We start from the raw sequence: 18,887 nt of genomic DNA, 5'->3' as shown, positions 1-18,887 counted from the left end.
GTAATGACGAAGGGACTGAAAGGGCACAATTTAATGCTGAGTAGAACCGTCAAAATACAGCCATGCAAGCTGGAGATGAACCGTTGCAAGATATAGAGTTAAGAAAAAAAGGCCACTCGGACATAGTTGGGGAACATGTCCCGAGAAAGAAAAGGCCGCATTGTCACAAGTGCAAAAGTTGATTAACCAGGGGAGGAAAGGCATAACTCCCCCTCGGACAGGAATTGGCGAGATAACCGTAAAGAGATTTTTCCCACCTCACGAGCCCACTGAGCTTCAACCTGATACCCGGCCCCAGGGCCCAAACCTACCCATGAAGCAAAGCGCCTACAAGGAAAAGTAAACAATGGTGGCTGATGGACGGACATGTTTGACGTCGCTCAGCCACACACCAATCATGGAAACTTGTACATGGCAGAACGGGAAAGACGAAGAACACTTGATCCTCTAACATGGGACATCGATGGACCACTGAAGATAAAGCATATCAGAGAACCACTCTGCATTAATGGCGCCACTACTCAAGCTGTACGCCATATTAATAACGTCGTCGTAAAGACATGCCACATTAAGGAACTCTTACAATAGGAACAATGCAAAGGACATGGGCTCCATGGGATCTGTCCCCCCTCCCAAACTCCTGGTATAAATAGCAACTCTCAAGTACGAGAAACGCTCTCTGATCCCTAGACTCTCTTACTTATTTACAAACTTCTAAAAGACAATACTAACTTTGACATCGGAGACTCCCTGGCACCAAGGTCACCTTCTCCCATTTGCCTTCTTCTCTATTTTCGCAGGCTCAGTTCTGAAAATCTGAGTTGCTAGAACTTAGCCTAAAAGCGTACGAAACACGTTGTTAACATTGTGCATAAATTGAAATCCTATTATGGTCTTCGTTATGTTTTCATTGTATCGAAACCATGATGGTATAAAATTATCAATGTAAGATATTTTGCACATGTAGAGAAACTTCCTTATAAAAACATAGTTCTTAAGAGTAAGACTAAGAAATGTTATGTATTGTCGTGTATTCCATTTGTTTCATTTAAGTAGACAAATGCTGCTCACTCCATCTCAAATTTAATTGTTGTTACATATGAACTCAATTGCCTGAAAATAAGCATGGCAATTGTTGTTCATTTTTTCTTTTAAAGCAATCTGGCTTTGTTATCTTTTGAAGCAACCTACCATTAACATAGTGTTTTCTATTTTTTTCTTATGATTTGCAGATTTCCACCCCATGTTAACATTTTTTCTACACTACAACAATAATTTCTTTTCAAGTGATTTCTAAATAGATCTGTGCAACTAACATTTAGTTTTATATGGCTTACATCATTATCTAAACTAGATTATATTTTTGCATGCTTCATTGTGACTACTTTTGGGATATTTTTTCTCCATAAAAAAAAAATAAAAGCATTGTTAAGATGAGAATCATATATCTTGGCAGATTTACTTACCAGTAGGCCTTGCGTATTCCATTTAGTTATTTCGTAGAGTTAGTTAGCTTCGCAACTGTTTCTGTTTATATCTTTTCTACACTGTTTTTCATAACTTAACACACAAAAACAAGGATTCTCGCCATAAACTCCTTTCACGTAGGACCATTTACCATATCTATTTCAAACAGCAACGAGATAAGAGATTCAACATTTTGTCCATCAGCCATGTCAATGAAACATCGACATAAACTCTAAATATATATTTCCACCAAACTGCAGGATATTATAAATTTATAACTTAATGAAACATTGGTATGATATCACTAATGCAACTTTTGGTGGGTAGGTTGTAGACCATTGCAAATTTTTTTCAGTTTTTTATTTTTCATATGACATTTTTTCATTTTCATATCAGGATAGATATGTTTTGCTCTTTATGAGTTTTTTGTGATTTTCTTCATATGTATAGGTCACGAAGATTGCACGGGACTACACTAAAACATGGTTGCAGTTTATACATGAAAGAGGAATTGCTCGCCTAGATGTCAAACCTTACAATATTTATGTAAAGAATGGTGTTTATAAATTTGGTGATTTTGGAAGTGCAATTCTCTCGATAAGAGCTTGCCAATGGAATAATGATTTTGTATTTTGTTCAATTTATGTAAAGAATGAGCTTTGGTCTTGGTTTTTGTCATCAATTCAATGTTTCCAACTTAATTTTCATGAATCTGCTCCAAGTTTTAGTGCATGTTGTTATGAAATGATAATTTATTCTTCAATTTCGAAAATTTTAATTAATTTTGGTACTTTTTTAAATGAATTGTTATTGTTATCTGCTTTTGCAAAAATATTTTCTATAGAGCTGTTTTATTCTTCCAACCGGGCGCTACGTGCAGGGACATACGTGCCTTGCACGTAGCACCATTACTAGTATATATATGTGTGTGTCTATCTTTAATATAAACAATCTCCACTTAACAAAAGGAAGGAGAATATTACAAATACCACACTAGAGTTTAGATGTCAATTGGATTCGTGAATTTTGATTTTGAACTATTATTCCACATATCAACCATTCTGCCAAAAGTTTTCTATTATCATATTCCTTGTCATCCCTGGCATTCTATTTTCTTGGGTCCATCCGTAAGGGAATTTATTAGGCTGGACAATTGCTCCAAGAAATTTCTTTAGGATAAACTTCTTGTAATTCTTTTAAGAAAAACTCTAATTACAAGTTGGTATGGAAAACACTCTTCATATATATTTACTTAGCATGGTTTAATTTACAAGATAAGTTTAAAATTCAAATCTTTTGCAAATCAAAACTTGTCATGATTTAATCTTATTCGTTTTCTAAAGATGAATCACAAAGGGTACCTTTTGTTTTTCTTTTTCTTTTTACCTTTTTTGTTGAGTACGAATTTAGGAATACCAACCTATAGGAGGTCAATATATCACAACTGACAAAAAAAGGTCATTCATATAATGCCAAGAAGGTGGCTTAACGCTGTGGAAAACGTGGTTATTTGCATCGTTTATCATGATATATGGTCTCCATTCTTACCAAAAAAGCTCTGGAGAGAAGCATGAATCGTCAATGCTGTATAGGTTGTAAATACTAATACCTCCGAGCAGATTTAAAAGTAATCTTATTACTAAGGATTGAAGAAAACGAAGATTGTCCAGTCAACATGACAATGGAACGGACAATTTTTTTTTTCTCTTTCCCCACAACCACAAAAAAAAAAAAAAAAGGCATAAATAAGCAACGGGAAGAACCAGGTATTAAAAATATCACCATTCGGCCAACATTCAGACAGAATAAGATCGCATAGTTATTTTGCACTTCTTTTACAACCGATACATATCATAGGACTTCAAAAACGAATTGAGTATAGATTCAACCCAAAGCTCATTCATCTCTTGAAGCAGGATCCATCCCAGTTGAAGGGCTATCAGCAAAATACTCTTGGTGCTTAACATTCACGCCATACTGCTCATCAATAACAACCAATGAATCGGTTCTAACATTTATACTAATGACAAAATCAGTACACAGGCTAAATCAAAGGCAACGAGTTCTAGAACATTTAAATAAGAGACCAGACATCCAGACCAGTCAAACATCAAAGCACCAACAAGAAGACTTAAACTGGGAATGAACATTCAATTAATTCTAAAATACTCAAACAAATGGATCCAAAGCTATTGAAGAATCCTATTTGGTGTCAGAAATGGCGAGAAAGTATCCTTATATTTGCATGAGTATCTGACACTCGTATGAAAGTCTTGCGTTACTGTATTTGATGCCGGTGTAGGGTATATTTCAAGTAATATGCCTGGCTTTTTACCGTAAAATTTTTATTCATGATACAATGTGTCAGCTCTAAGTGGTACAAGATTACTGAAGATGAAACATTCCATTCAATGCACGGGTTACTGATAATTTAAAGCAAATTACCAAAAAATGACCCATTTTTTCTGGGTCATGGAATGGATACAGCAGAAATAGTTTATTGATGGACGCTGCATAATGTCACAAATGCAACATCCCATCCTCTTGGTTCTTAGGAGTGAAAATGGGGGGACAAACCAGGATAATCTAAAACCTGTCACAACCATGGAGCAGCGTTGTTAAAAGTGAGCTTAAGCACAATGCGCCAATGCCGCAGCGCTTCGCTCATCAACAGCATAGCGCCTATACAGAAGCATGCTTTAAGGGCGCTTTTTGGGCAAGCTTAAAGTGCAAAAATGATGTAAACAAATATTCTTAGGTATTTTGATGATATTGAAGATCATTTACATTCCATAGCTCAACATAATGTCATATGTGAGGTATATGCTTTGAACTTGATGTAATAGTCCAAATTGGCTCTCTAAATGGAATGACATTTGATTGCTTATATTAGCATAGAAGTCAATACCAACTGTTAACGCCTAAAAATAGCGCAACAGGCCAGAAGGGGAGAAAGATTCATTCTCGGCCTGCTTAGACTATTTCGATCGGTGTAGTGTGGAGCCCCCAGTGGTGGACCGGTGCAGCTGTACGACGTCGGTGCGTACATACATGGCAGTGAGCAGTACATACGTCCACAGGTTCGTACATACGTTGTTCGGCACTAGGCCTATGTCTACGGGTCGTTTGGAGAGCAAATCCACTATAATATGCATATTTTACAGTCTCTCATGGTCTCTCCTCCTCGCTGTACAATGGAGATCTAAGCTCTATCTTCTCATGGAGGTCCCGTCGCTACGGTCCCCCTCATGAGGTTGAAGAAGCTAAAGATGTTGAAATCGAAGAAGTCCCTCTCGTCTTCTGGAAGAAGCCCCCTTTATCTCCCTCGCTTTATGTCTCATCTTCTCTCCTTTACGTCACATCTTCACTTTTACTCCTAACACCATTTCCCTTCCTCAGCCTTTTGTCCCCTCCTTCATTCTCTCTTTATTCCTTCCTCTCCTTTTGTTTTCTTCTAGTGAGGACCCTTTGATGGACTGGGCTCTTTATCTGGGCCTAGGATATTTTATTCCCTCCACCTACAATTCTTGAGTATTTTTGGTCATGACCCCTTCAGTATAATTTGAGTTAAGCATGTACTTTAATTTGGTTATGACTATAAAATATATTTTTTAAACGAGTGGCTATCAATATCATTTACGTATATCAAGTAAAGCGCGAGAAATTTATAAAATGTTTTGTTTAAGTAAAGCTTGTCCACCATAAGGGTGGTGCCGCCCCTATGGTGACTGTTCCTCTAAGTTTGATATATTTAAATAAAAAAATATTTTTACTTTAAAGTTAATATATTATTATTATTTTAAAATTTTTTATTTATTTAAAATATTAAATTTGACATGGCAATCTGTGAAGTTGCCACATGCTTTCGATTAACGTTGATGGACGAAAAAATTAACAAAGGGTCCTCTTTCTAATCAACTCATAAGTCATGCTAGGCCTGCAACCCAACCAATCCGGTTTGGGTTTAGGTTGGGCCCGACCAAAGGCAGGTCAACCCGTTATTATTAAGTGATGAAGCTGAAGGGATGGCCTGCCCCCCAAAACTCCGAAAACCCAAAGAAATCTCAGGCTTTGCGATAAGTTTTTATCGCTAGTTTGATCTCCCAAAAATCTCTTTCAATCTCAAATAAGTAAGTTGACGTATGATCTTTCACTATGAAGTTTCCTTCCTACTTCGTGTCTGTCCCGGTTCGTTCTCTCTCGCAATTCGGCGTATGCACTCGATCTTCCTTTCCTTCAGCTCTTGTTGCATTGTTGAAATGGAGGGGTTGCCTCTTCTCTTCCCTCCTGCCATTCCCTTACCAATTTATTCACAATGTTTTTGATATATTACTTGGAGTTTGCATCTTTCTCTTCCTTCTCACCATCTATTCGCTCAGTTCTTACATAATTTGAGATTTTCTATCCGCAAAAGCTTGAAGGATCATGGCAAAATTTAAATTATTTTATTTTTATTTTTATTTACAGCTGGGTTAAATTATGTAATTCTTGGCTTCTGCAGAAAATTAGATTTGCAGAGAAATAAAGTGGAAAATGATTCTAAAACAAGGAAGAATCTTTTGGGTTTATGCACCTTGAATTGCTGGGTTGTTGTTGATAAAGAAAAATGTGTGCTTTATTATTACCACTCAGCTCAGCTGCTAGCTGCTCTTTCTGGGTACGCTTTTGTGCTTAGCTCTGCTTCTTAGGCTACTTTCACTTGGCACCTCCATCTTCTCAGATTGATTCCCTTCCTTCTTTATTCCTCTCATGGAGGCAGATGAACCTTCTCCCTTCAGTTTTTGTTGTTCTTGTTGATGCTGCTCATGTTGTTGTTCTTGCTGTTCTTCCTTGCCCATTTTCTCGATTGATTCTCTCTCGCAGCCACTAGGCTTCATCTGATATAGGTTCTTTTTTATCTTGGATGCCAGGTCTCTCAACGATCTTTCGAGGCCTACCTTTCTTTCTAGGGGTTTGAGGCTGTGCTTGTTGCTTGTTGGAGTTGACGATGACAAAGAGAAATGGGGACGGGTGGCAGCTAGGGTTTGAGATTTGGGGAGCTGTTAAAATGTGTTAGTCAGATCGAAACCGACATTTAGTGAGTTCGACCTGCAAGTTAGTTCAAACCGTTTTACGGGTCGGGCCGGGCAGGGCCGCATTGACTGACAGACCGGGCCAGCAACTTTTCTGCACAAGCCTAAGTCATACCACATATGGTTAATTCTCAAAAAACCATTACAGGATCTTAAACCTAAGTACCCCATAGCACAAGGGTGTTTGACCAAAATTTCCTAAATCTATTTAAATAGTAATTTACTTGATTTTCCCGTTGCATTACTCTAATAAATTGAGTTAATAGGCTAAATATATTGTCATCATGCTTGTGCTTTGCTCCTAGGCTCCAGACTACGTTTGTGCTTAATTGCACCTAGCGCTTTTAGCAACACTGCCATGGAGACTGTTTTGTTTCATATGTCATATGGTATAAGTGGCTGTCAAATCTAAAGCCACAAAAAAACATAAAAACTAAAGACTAAAGACTCATCTTCTAAAGGAAGATCTCCTTCCATACTGACCAAATATACATAATTCAAATGGCAATTCTTTGGCTTTTCCACCGTCCAAATAACAAATGTTTTATAGTTGTACCCTATACCACCAAAAATGACAAAACGCACTTGCATCCAATCATGCCAAAGAAAGATCACAAACCCATCTGCCCGTGTCAACTCTCGCTCTCAATCAACAGGCACTGAAATTTCTTAGGAACCCATACCTTAAATAAGACAAGGAGGAGATGCTTCTAATGAACCCTAGACGTCGCCCCTCTCTCTTAGGGTTGGTTTGGATAATGAGTTTAAATAAGATGAGTTGAGATGGTTTGTGAATAGTAGTGAGATGGTTTGTGAATAGTAAAGAAATGGTTTGAGTTAAAATGTTTTATGGGGTTTTGGGAAAGGAGAAAAAAAGTTGAATAAAAAAATTATAAATTTAAAATATTATTAGAATATAATTTTTGTTTTGAAATAGTAAAATATTGAATTTTTTTTTGTGTTTTGTTTGGAAGTTTGAGAAAGTTGTAGTAATCATGTAATGATTAGGTGAAAAAGTTGAAGATTTTAAATTGAAAAATATTTGTATTTGTGGTGTTTGGATATTGAGATGGGATGGGATGGGATGGAAGCATCTTTCTATCCAAACCAGGCCTTAGTGTACCTTAGAGTTTTCCAATCCTCCACAAATAAGAGAAGATTTCAGAAAAAATACACAGCACTTTGCCCACCTCAATACAACTCTTCCTTGAATTTTCTTTACCAAACACTTGATTGGAAGAGCTGGAAATATTATCCCAAGACTTGCTGCAATCCTAGTTAAGAATGCCACCAAAGTTGATGCACTTTGTTCTATACAATACAAGTAATAATGCTGCCTCTTTTTTTTCTGATTGGCACTAGGTGTCCGGGAACAGTGTCCCGACTAATCCCAGGGGTGCACAGGCTCTCGGTAAGGAGTTTCCCGCAAGTGCACCTCGGGTAATTCAAGGGAAAAATCCCTTAGTTTGATGGCTCCTAGAGATTGTTTGCACCCAAGGGGATTTGAACCTTAGACCTAGGGGGAGCATACCCCCAAACCTAAGGCTTTACCACTTGAGCCAACCCCTAGGGGTTTGCTGCCACTCTAACAAAGTATTGATTGTTGTTCACACCCTCCAGCATCAAAAACCAAGATTAAAAGTGATTCCTTGCTGCCCAAAGTTCAACCAAAGGATTTTGGGTAAAAAATTATTTCTAAAACTCTATAATTCTCGTCATTAGGCCTAATGAAGTCTCAGATATTTTTCCTGAAACCACACCCTAAGATTTGTTTGAAACTCCTGCAAGAATTAGTTACTGTTTGGAGATAAGATCATGGCTGAGTTGGACTGAGTAAGAACCTATATAGCCTCTTGTAAAAACATGGTAAAGTTTGCTGCCAGCAGTATAAGGAGCCCATTACTCCGCCCGCCAAGCGATATTTAGAATCCCTGCACATGCTGCCAGCAACCAAAGAGAACACCTAGAATCTGGTTTCTCCTCTTGAAACATAATAGATAAGTCTTAAATAACCTGATTGCATAAATTTTTCAATGTTTGACAATATCAAAGCATGTAGTCTGATTTTGTAAGGAGATTGTAAGCCATCTTAAGACACTAGTTACATGGTTGAATTGCTGCAATGTTTTGGCAGCACTGCTCTACCCTAGGCAAGACACTGCAAGAAGTTAGTCTTAAGACTAAGGACCAAGGGATGCCTTTTCCCTACAAGCCAAACATTGTAGACATCAAATAAACATAGAGTTCACAGAAGGGAAACCATGCTGAAAGATTGATGGAAATACAGCAAATACCTATAATTAGTTAAGTACATTAGAGCCTTTGAAGCCTACTTGTGACAACCACTAGGTCTGTTTAGAGAAGTTAAAAGTGACCCAAACACAAGAATAAGGACTGGTTGTGAGTAATATAAGGCTTAGACTTTAGAAAGATAATAACAAGACCTAGGAAGACTATTTCAGTTACATGACCTAGGAATAGTCATTCCATCAAATATGCTTAGCTTAAGCATTTTACGAAGAAATCATAATTGAACCATTTTTAAAAGGTGTCTCAAAGAGGAGAAATCTGTTCTACCACTTAGTCTGAAAAGCATTGCTTAGAAAGATTTGAAAGAATGAATGACACACATAGGTGTTAACATAATATTATGAATGCTTGCTTCTGTTGCTAACTGAAGCATATTGAGTATGGAAAATGATAAACTTATATATATTTAGCAACGGCATTTCTAAATTGAAATTATTTTCAATAAAGTGGCACAATTACATTGGTTGATTGTAAAATGTGTTTTAAAAAAGTGTATCACTACCCATTGGGTTTTGTGAAGCTAAGAAAAGGTAAGTAGATATGATCATGCCTTTGTCTCTTTCTTACTCCTTTTTTTAAGTCAGTCATCATGCCTTTGGTTTTTCAATTCAATAAAATGTTCTTTTTTAAAATTGCGCTTAAATATTATGAGAACATAAATGTTGCTCTTTGGTAGCCCTATTTATGCATCCCAATACTATGAAAGAACGTTTTATGTGTATACTTCCCATTCCGTGTGGCACACTCAAGTGCGCCTTGTTTATCAAGTAATGTCCATCTCCTTTCACTGGGTTCTACCTGACGCCTTGGGCACGAAATTGTGATCTTCAAGTGTAATGACCCAAGAAAGGTCCATGCCACATTTGGGCCCCCTTAAATCCCCGATGTCCTCGTCAGACCAAATCCATCAGAGGTGGCACGGCTCAAGTCTCACTCACAATTTTTGGCTCTGAACGTATTTACTTATTCAGTATTTGACTCACTTTGTGTTTGTCTTTAAACATCTCAAGTATTGAGGAGATAGACTATGGATCAATAGGTCCAGCTTAGCACATGGAGACCATCAGTTGTTTTACACATTATCCCATAACTAGGGAGTTTCATTTATGATGTCTTTTATGACATTCAGAAATTGTATGAAACTTATAAGCTTATGAGTTTTGCTATAACAGCTACTATCAATTTTTGAGGTTTGGGTCATGACATTCAGAGTCAACTAGCATTACATTCCAGATGAATCATGACAAGATCAAAAGGGAGCTTCATGGATGTGGCTTGGGTGATAATTTTGATATGGATGAAATATCAACTATGGTGGCTGAAAGTTACTGTTGCCCTAAAATGTATCGCAATGTGGAACACATTGTAAGAGATATCAAGAATGTCAACTAGCAACGGATCAATCACAAAATAGCCCATACACTCCCTCCATTGTCAAACACACCATGCATACATCTAATATCAGAATTACAATGAAAAGAAGGGAAACGATTCAATTTTGGTTCTGGTCAAAAGATTCTAAAAGATGGTAACACTTCATATCATGTTCTAAGATCGTGGCATCCAGGGATGATTTAGATTTCAAGGACATTTTTTGTCTTCATGGAATTCCTACTTCTATTGTGTCCATCAAGATGTGAGGTTTATGGGGCACCTTTGATGTTCATAAATTATAATGGAGAAGATTTCGGCACATAAATCTAACTTAGGCATTGAAGGTGACCCTTCGACCCCGAGCCCCTCATCTTTGGGTTGCAGGTAACTGAACCCCGTGTTCGAAACACATCGTCAACAAAGGCCATCTATGGTCAAGGTCTCTATGGCATTGTTCCTCCTATGCGAGTTGGCTACCCGATAAAAAAACTTTGTACATTTATCTCCTTCCCTTAGCCATAAGGCCCTTGACTTTTGCCTCCATGAAATCTCCTCCATTAGAGTCACCCCTTCTAGTTCTGAGATTACTTGGCTTTTGCAGGTGTTCTCCCTCGAATGCATACTCTCTACTTCTACACCCTCCAAACCTTGTAACTCTTGTAATAATGTCTTCTTCTAGAATTAAACATTGCCAAATACCTCTTCATTCCAAGACTTCAAGTCCTTCAAAACTTTCAATTTACCTGCTAAAATAAAGCTCGGAGTATCCTATATCTGGTATGAACGCCACCATTGTCTAATCAACTCCACAAACCCATTAACTTCTAACCACATGTTCTCAAATTTAAAGTACTTTCGCCTCCCTTGGATGCCACCGCAATCCAACAAGATAGGAAAGTGATCTAAACATATCTGCGGTAGTATGATTTGCCTCCGTATGTAAAACCCTAAGGAAACCGTCGCCACCCTTGCCTACGAGTGACCTCTCACCGATGTCATAGACAAAGCCAACGGGCCTGGCCGACTTCCCTGAAGGCCGTCTGATGTCGGTCTAGAGGAGATAGAAAACACTATGAAAAAACCCTAAGGAACCAGATCTGCTGTCGCCCACCTTTGCCGTTGAGACACATCGCACCATCATCATAGATAAAGCTTACAGACCTCGGCGACTTCGTTGAGATCCGTCCAATGTCGGTCCAACCTCCGACGTCCTAGATATCGCTGTATTATCTCTCAGAGTACTCTGGCAATCCTCCCGAAGGCTCCGTTGGTCGTGTCGTCGACTCTGATGGCTCCAGCAAGTACTCCGGCGTCTCCTATGAGCACGATTTGCAGCTGGAAAGAGTTGGTCTAGAGGAGATAGAAAACACTATGAAAAAACCCTAAGGAACCAGATCTGCTGTCGCCCACCTTTGCCGGTGAGACACATCGCACCATCATCATAGATAAAGCTTACAGACCTCGGCGACTTCGTTGAGATCCGTCCAATGTCGGTCCAACCTCCGACGTCCTAGATATCGCTGTATTATCTCTCAGAGTACTCTGGCAATCCTCCCGAAGGCTCCGTTGGTCGTGTCGTCGACTCTGATGGCTCCAGCAAGTACTCCGGCGTCTCCTATGAGCACGATTTGCAGCTGGAAAGACAACTCTTCAGTGCTTGCAATGAGCACGACCTGGAGTCCAGACAACTTTGCAGTGCTTGCAGCTCCCAACGGATTTCCGATATGGTTTCTCTGAGATGATGAATGGTCATTGAAGAAGGGGAGTGGGTCAGTATGGGTTCTTCTATGGAGTGGGTCATAGAAACTAAATCCTTTACACTGGTGAAGGAGGGGAGCATGTTGGCCAATACTGAAAGGAGTCGAAGGGTGGTATCTAAGTTGGTTCTGGGTTCAACAACAGTACAGTGGCTGGCCAAGGCCATAGAAGCGTGCACTAAGGATAAGAAACAAGATTTTTTCTCCACTGTCCGGGAAGGTCAACGCAGTTTCATAGCGCATCGCTGCTCGAATGCTCGCGGACGTTATATGGCGGTGGAGGAGTATGGTGGTAGGGGGAGGAGGAATTTTATTTTCATTCCTAAAGAGGGGGGCAGTGGCTGAAGAAGGATGGGGAGGTGCTGCGTCATTTTTCCTTCGGCAAGAGAGGGAGTGATGGCTTGGAAGGACAAGGTGCTGCAGGTGGTGTGGTAGGGAGGGAGAACTTGTAGGTGCATAAAGATCCAAGTACATCCTCGGTGGTGAGGCAATCCTATGCGACAGCTCTAAAGACGGGACATGCTTCAGGGGTTCAAAGTGTGGGGGGTCTGCCAATCACACCTCCGGACCAGCTTGTCGAGATGCACAATTCTCTAAAGGAGATGAAAACTCAACTTGTCGAGTTGAAGGCAGTGATAACTTTCTTGTCTACGAAAATAGACCGACTTTCAGTTGGAGGCAACAGGGTGGTAAGAAACATGATAGGCTTGAATCCTTTAAACTTAGAAAAAGGAAAACGGAAGATCAGATTCGACCTTGTCCCTATAACCAGATCCAGGAGAGTATGGGGGGTCAAAAGGAATTCTGGATTATTTGAAGCGGGGTCTACATCGGGTATTGGCGTAGAGACATCAGTAATGGAATGTCATTCACCTCGTGTAACACATGATAGATCAATAGTCGGTATTACACCCTTGGTCCCTAAAGAAACTATGGCTCCCTCGTCAGAGTTGAAGGAAAAGGGTATACTGCCGAGGTCTGAAGGAGATGTAGGATCCACTATCACCCCAGAGGTGCAGGGACTTGCTGTCACCCTAGAATCTCCAACGGGGACCTCGATACCATTGGAGAGAACCAATGGAGTTACTGGAGAACCAATGGGTTTGGCGTTGGTGCCTTGTGTAGAGGAATGTCTAGAGTCGGGGAGTGCAGTTTGATGGGGATATTGTGGCTCCTCTAGTCTCTCTTCCTCTAGTAGCGGATTGGATTTAGCCTAAAGTTAACGAGATTCAGCAATTCGTAAAAATTTTACATGGAGGATGTGAAGACCAATTTAACGAACTAATTACTGCGATCGAGGCAAGCCGCACACTTGAAACCAAATCAAGCTTCAAGAAAAGCAAGGAGTTATGTCTTTTTTCGGCAATCAACTACGACGCTAAGGGTGGTAATTCAACTAGAGGGAAGTCTAAAGGGAGGACATTATGAATACGGTAATCAAGGTGTTGGGGTTGGTGTTTGGGTAGAATTTTAGTTCTACATGAAACAAGGGATTGGGGTCGGGTCTGATGTACTTTGGGTTGATTTTTTTATGGGCTTTTTGGGTCATTAGGGGCTTTTTGGGTCATTTTAGGCAAGGTGTTTTCTTGTATACATTTTAGTGTACTTAGTTTCTCCTTTTAATATATACAATATTTTTACTTATATAAAAAAAAACATATCCGTGGTAGTCTTTTCTGGCATGCGTATAGAAAATGCATCTCACAGGTGGGGGATATAAGAAATCTATCCAATCTAAACCAAGCATGATTGTTAGACCATGTAAATGTACCCCCAACAAGAGGAATATCCATAAGATCCATCTCAAATATGAAATCGGAAAATTTAATCATTCCATGGTTTTTACGTCCCACCCCCGATCTCTCACTCAAGAACCTTGTCACATTGAAATCTCCACCAATGCACCACGGAACATCCCACCAAGAACCCAACCCTCCAAGCTCTTCCCACAACAACCTCCTCTCCCTATCCAAATTAGAACCCTAAACCCAGCACAAAAAAATCATCTTTAGAATTTTTAAACGAGCACACCACCGGGTTTTCCCCTAAAATCTCGTCAAGATTCTTCACCACCCTTTTATCCCACATTATCAAGACTACGCCCAAAGCCCCATTCGAAGCTAAATAGGACCAGCCTACGTACTGACAATCCCAAATATTCCGGATAACGCTTCTCGTAATAAACTTCAATTCAGTCTTCAGCAAACAAATGATGTCTATCTTTCATTGCCTCAACAAATTTTTTATTTGAAGGCACTTATCTATCTCATTCAACCCCCTAACATTCCAAATAAGGAGTTTGGGCTTCATTTGTCAACAGCTACAGCCCTCCCTTTGTTCCTACCACGGCTTGCACTCTCCTCTTTCCCATCGTAATTGATAGACAAAGATAGCTTTCTCAATTCTCTGTTTCTTTTAGACACAATATCATGGTGGTAGTAACCTACCTCAATTGTTGTAAGAAGGGCCTTGAATTGATCTTCAAAACCCTCGCAAGAGATCCCTACACACACCTTTGAATCTCTTCCACTTTTTGGATTACCCAATCTGAGGATGAACAAGGGGGTAAAATACAAAGAGGGTCAGGATCATCTCCAATGGTGGGAACCAAGGTGGGCCTAGTCTTAAAGATCCTTTGTAAGTTCCAGATGGACGTATTACAAGATTAAGAGACAAAAGATCAAGGAAGCAACGCAAGGATTGATGCAATCCACTTGGGATGAAGTTAGCAAGAGCCCAACATTCAAAATGGGTTTGAAAGAAGGAGAATCAGTTTTGATCCACTTGATACAAGCTATAGAAGACATGATTTAGAGTTATTATTTGGGCTTATTGTTATTGAAGGTTTCCAATTTGTTTAAATCATTTAAAAGATTTATTTTGTTATTTATAGGAATTAGTTTAGAATAATCGAGTTTGAGAATGCTTGGCCCACATATATTTTATTTTATTGAACTAGGGTTTCAAGAAGTTACTGTAGTCGCGACACTATTCATTTAGGAGCATTTTGGATAAAAGGAGCCATGTTTTGGCCTAGGGTTAATTAGGGTTTTAGGTATTTAAATACCTTGTAGCCGTCCAACACAAGCTCCTTTAGACAATATTAAATTTTCATTGTGAGTTGAGTTTACTCTTGTTTTTTATTGAACTTTTGAACTTATCAAAGGTAAATCACAACCTTTGTGGCGTTCATCCTTGTAATCTGGGTTCTTAAGACAGATTTTTCAACGGATCTAGATTTTAATATAATCTAGGTTCTTGAAACGAGTTTTCGACGGGTCTAGATTCTTCATCCATTGACTTGATTTTGACTTTCTTGGGTGAGTTTTCAAATTGTTTGTGGGTTCAAGGAATTCCATTCCCACGGGTTCATATCACTTGGGATACCAATTCCTATAACTCTGAATACCATCTTCAGAATTTTTAAACGAGCACACCACCGGGTATTCCCTTAAAATCTCGTCAAGATTCTCCACCACGCTTTTATCTCACATTATCAAGACTCCACCCAAAGCCCCATTCGAAGCTAAATAGGACCAGCCTACGTACTTACAATCCCAAATATTACGGATAATGCTTCTCATAATAAACTTCAATTCAGTCTTCAGCAAACAAATGATGTCTATCTTCCATTTTCTCAACAGGCCCTACCACAAAATTTGAAAATTCACCCAAAAAAGACAAAATCAAGTCAATGGATGGAGAATCTAGACCCGTTGAGAACTTGTTTCAAGAACCTCTATCATATTAAAATCTAGACTCGTTGAAGAACTTGTCTCAAGAACTCAGATTACAAGGAGGAACGCCACAAAAGTTGTGATTTACCTTTGATAAATTTAAAAGTTCAATCAAGAATAAGATGAGTAAACTTAACTCACAATGAAAATTCAATATTGTCTGAAGGAGTTTGTGTTGGATGGCTACAAGGTATTTAAATACCTAAACCCCAATTAACCCTAGGCCAAAACAAGGTCCCTTTTACCCAAAATGCCTCTGGATGAATAGTGTCGTGGCTACAATAACTTCTTGAAACGCTAGTTAAACAAAATAAAACATATGTGGGCCAAACATCCCCAAACCCGATTATTCTAGACTAATTCCTATAACTAATAAAATAAATCTTTTAAATGATTTAAACAAATTGAAAGCCTTCAATAACAATAGGCCCAAACAATAACTCTAAGTCATATCTTCCACAGCTTGTATCAAGTGGATCAAAACTAGTTCTCCTTCTTTCAAGCTCATCTTGAATGTTGGGCTCTTGCTAGCTTCATCCCAAGTGGATTGCACCAATAATTGCATTGCTTCTTTGATCTTTTTGGCTCTTGATCTTATAATTGGCCCATCTAGAACTTGCAAAAGATTTTTAAGACTAGGTCCATCTTGATTCCCATCACCCAGCTTCCCTACCATCCAAATTACCCGACCCCCACAACCCCTTTCCATACATTGGTGTTGGAAAATAGATAATTGATTCCCTCAATCTTTGGTATATTAGGAAACCTATATATTTGTATCTTAGACTTCCCTAGGATTAGGGGATAGCCATTAAGGAATCCCACTGGTATAGAAATCTATTTTAGGATTAAGTTTCCTATTTTATTTCCTTGTAATTAGTTTTGTAAATCAGCCATGTAATCGTACATATAGTCTATGTAAAGGCAACAATCGATATAATACAATTGATTCATTTTTTCCCACATAGTATAAGAGCTTTAGGCTCTTTTTTGGGATTCTTGGCCTTCATTGCTGTGAATCAATGTCTGAAATCAAAGTATCCAATACTATGGCACAATCTAAGGAAGCCCTTTAACATCAGTCATCTGTTGACCTGCAAATCATTCAGGCAGCATATAGGCTGAACGGAAAGAACTACTTGAAGTGGTCCCAATTTATTCGAACCTATTTGAAGGGAAAGGGAAAGCTTAGCCATCTCCTAGGGACTGAACCAAAGGAAGGAGATCCATGGTATGATGCGTGGGATGAAGCAGATTCCATGATTTTGTCATGGTTATGGAATTCAATGAACCCGAAGATTAGCGACACTTGTATGTTTTTATCCACATCTAAAGAAATCTGGGATGTGGTTCGACAGACGTACTCGAATGCCCGTGATGCAGCTCAAATATACGAGATCAAGGTCAAGACCGGTGCAACTAGAAAAGGCAAAAAAACTATGACCGAATATGCCAACTTGCTGAAAAATCTATGGCAGGAACTTGATCATTACCAATGCATATAGAGACTAAATGTGCATCAGATGCTACCATCTTAAAAAGTTTTATTGAAAAGGATCGAGTCTACGACTTCCTCACAGGACTCAACGTAGAATTCGATCAGGTCAGGGTCCAAATTCTCGACAAAGAAGAGGTACCATCTCTCAATGAGACTATCTCTTTGATTCGTGCTAAGGAAAGTCGTAGGGGAGTTATGCTAGAACCCCAAGTTCTGGAAGGTTCAGCCATGGTGACTAAAACAGAGCAGCAACCAATACAAGAGAATGTGAAGAGAGATCCATTAAGAAACTCAGGACAAGATAACAAAAATGCCCTCTAGTGCACTTATTGCAAGAAACCACGGCATACTAAACAAAATTGTTGGAAGCTGAATGGTAAACCACCAAGCAAAGAATGGGGTTACCAAGAAGGATCGCATAGGAATCCAAACCAGGCCTACTTCACCACGACGCAACCCACAAATCAGCAACATCAAGAAAATTCCCAAAATCTGGTTGAGCTCAATAAGAGATCGAGAAATTTAGGTAACTTTTGGGATCATTGGAGAAGCCTACTGGTGCATGTTCTCTTGCACTCTCAGGTGAGTTCTCTATTTCTCAAGGATTAAATGTCTCAGATGAACCTATTAGGAATCTATGGGTTATTGACTTAGGAGCCACTGATCATATGACTCACTCTTCACTACATTTTAACACTTATACCCCATGCCCAAGCAATCGAAAAAGAGCCGTTGCTGATGGTTCTCTCACTACAGTAGCTGGTCTAGGGGATATCCGTGTCAATCCATCTCTTATCCTAAAAAATGTTCTTCATGTCCCCAAATTATCCACCAACCTAGTATCCATCCAAAAACTAACTCAAGATATTAACTGCAATGTGGTTTTCTATCCCTCTTACTGTGTATTTCAAGACCGGGATTCAGGGAAGAGGATAAATTATCTCTGTCACTGTTATCATCATCCAATAGAGACACCATTTGACTTCATCATTTTAGACTAGGGCACCCATCATTTGGAGTTTTAAAAACTATGTTTCCTTCATGGTTAAAAGGGCTGAATTCTGAACCTTTTTTCTATGATGTATGTGAGTTTGCAAAACATAAACGTGTACCCTTTCCAATAAGTAATGAGAGAAGTTCAGTTCCATTTGCTTTGATTCATAGTGATATATGGGGACCCTCCACAGTTCCAAATGTTTCAGGTTCACGATGGTTTGTCTCTTTTATCGATGATTGCACTAGAGTCTCCTGGATCTTTCTCCTCAAAACCAAATCTGATGTAAGCAGTGTGCTCCCAAATTTTCATAACATTGTTCAAAACCAGTTTGGTGTTAAAATCAAAAAATTTAGATCGGATAATGCATGAGATTATTTCAATCGAATCTTATCTCCTTACTTCCAAAAAGAAGGTATTATCCATGAATCCTCATGCATTAATACCCCACAGCAAAATGGCATTGCTGAGAGGAAGAATGGTCATTTGCTAGCCACAACCCAAGCCTTCCTTGTCCATCAAAATGTTCCAAAAACTTATTGGGGGGAGGTTGTACTCACAGCTACATATATCATCAACTGATAGCCATCAAGGGTGCTAGGGTTTAAAACACCAATGGAGACACTTTCTCAGTTTTATCCTGATCTAAGAATAACAAATCATCTCATCCCATGAATT

General features: G+C 39.0%; 1 protein-coding gene across 3 annotated transcripts in view; it reads right to left on the bottom strand.

The window, feature by feature from the left end:
- Positions 1–3,213: 3,213 nt before the first annotated feature.
- Positions 3,214–18,887, bottom strand: part of LOC109002146 (transcription initiation factor TFIID subunit 10) — a 30,889-nt gene continuing 15,215 nt past the window's right edge. For all 3 annotated transcript variants that reach the window (XM_035691340.1, XM_035691342.1, XM_035691341.1), the window contains one exon: positions 3,214–3,444. In XM_035691340.1, coding sequence (XP_035547233.1) covers positions 3,364–3,444 — 81 coding nt within the window. In that variant the 3' untranslated portion in view covers positions 3,214–3,363. The remainder of the gene's footprint in view (positions 3,445–18,887) is intronic.

Source organism: Juglans regia, chromosome 6 (genome assembly GCF_001411555.2).
Source record: "Juglans regia cultivar Chandler chromosome 6, Walnut 2.0, whole genome shotgun sequence".
Classification (NCBI taxonomy): domain Eukaryota; kingdom Viridiplantae; phylum Streptophyta; class Magnoliopsida; order Fagales; family Juglandaceae; genus Juglans; species Juglans regia.
This window is presented reverse-complemented; position numbering and strand designations above follow the sequence as displayed.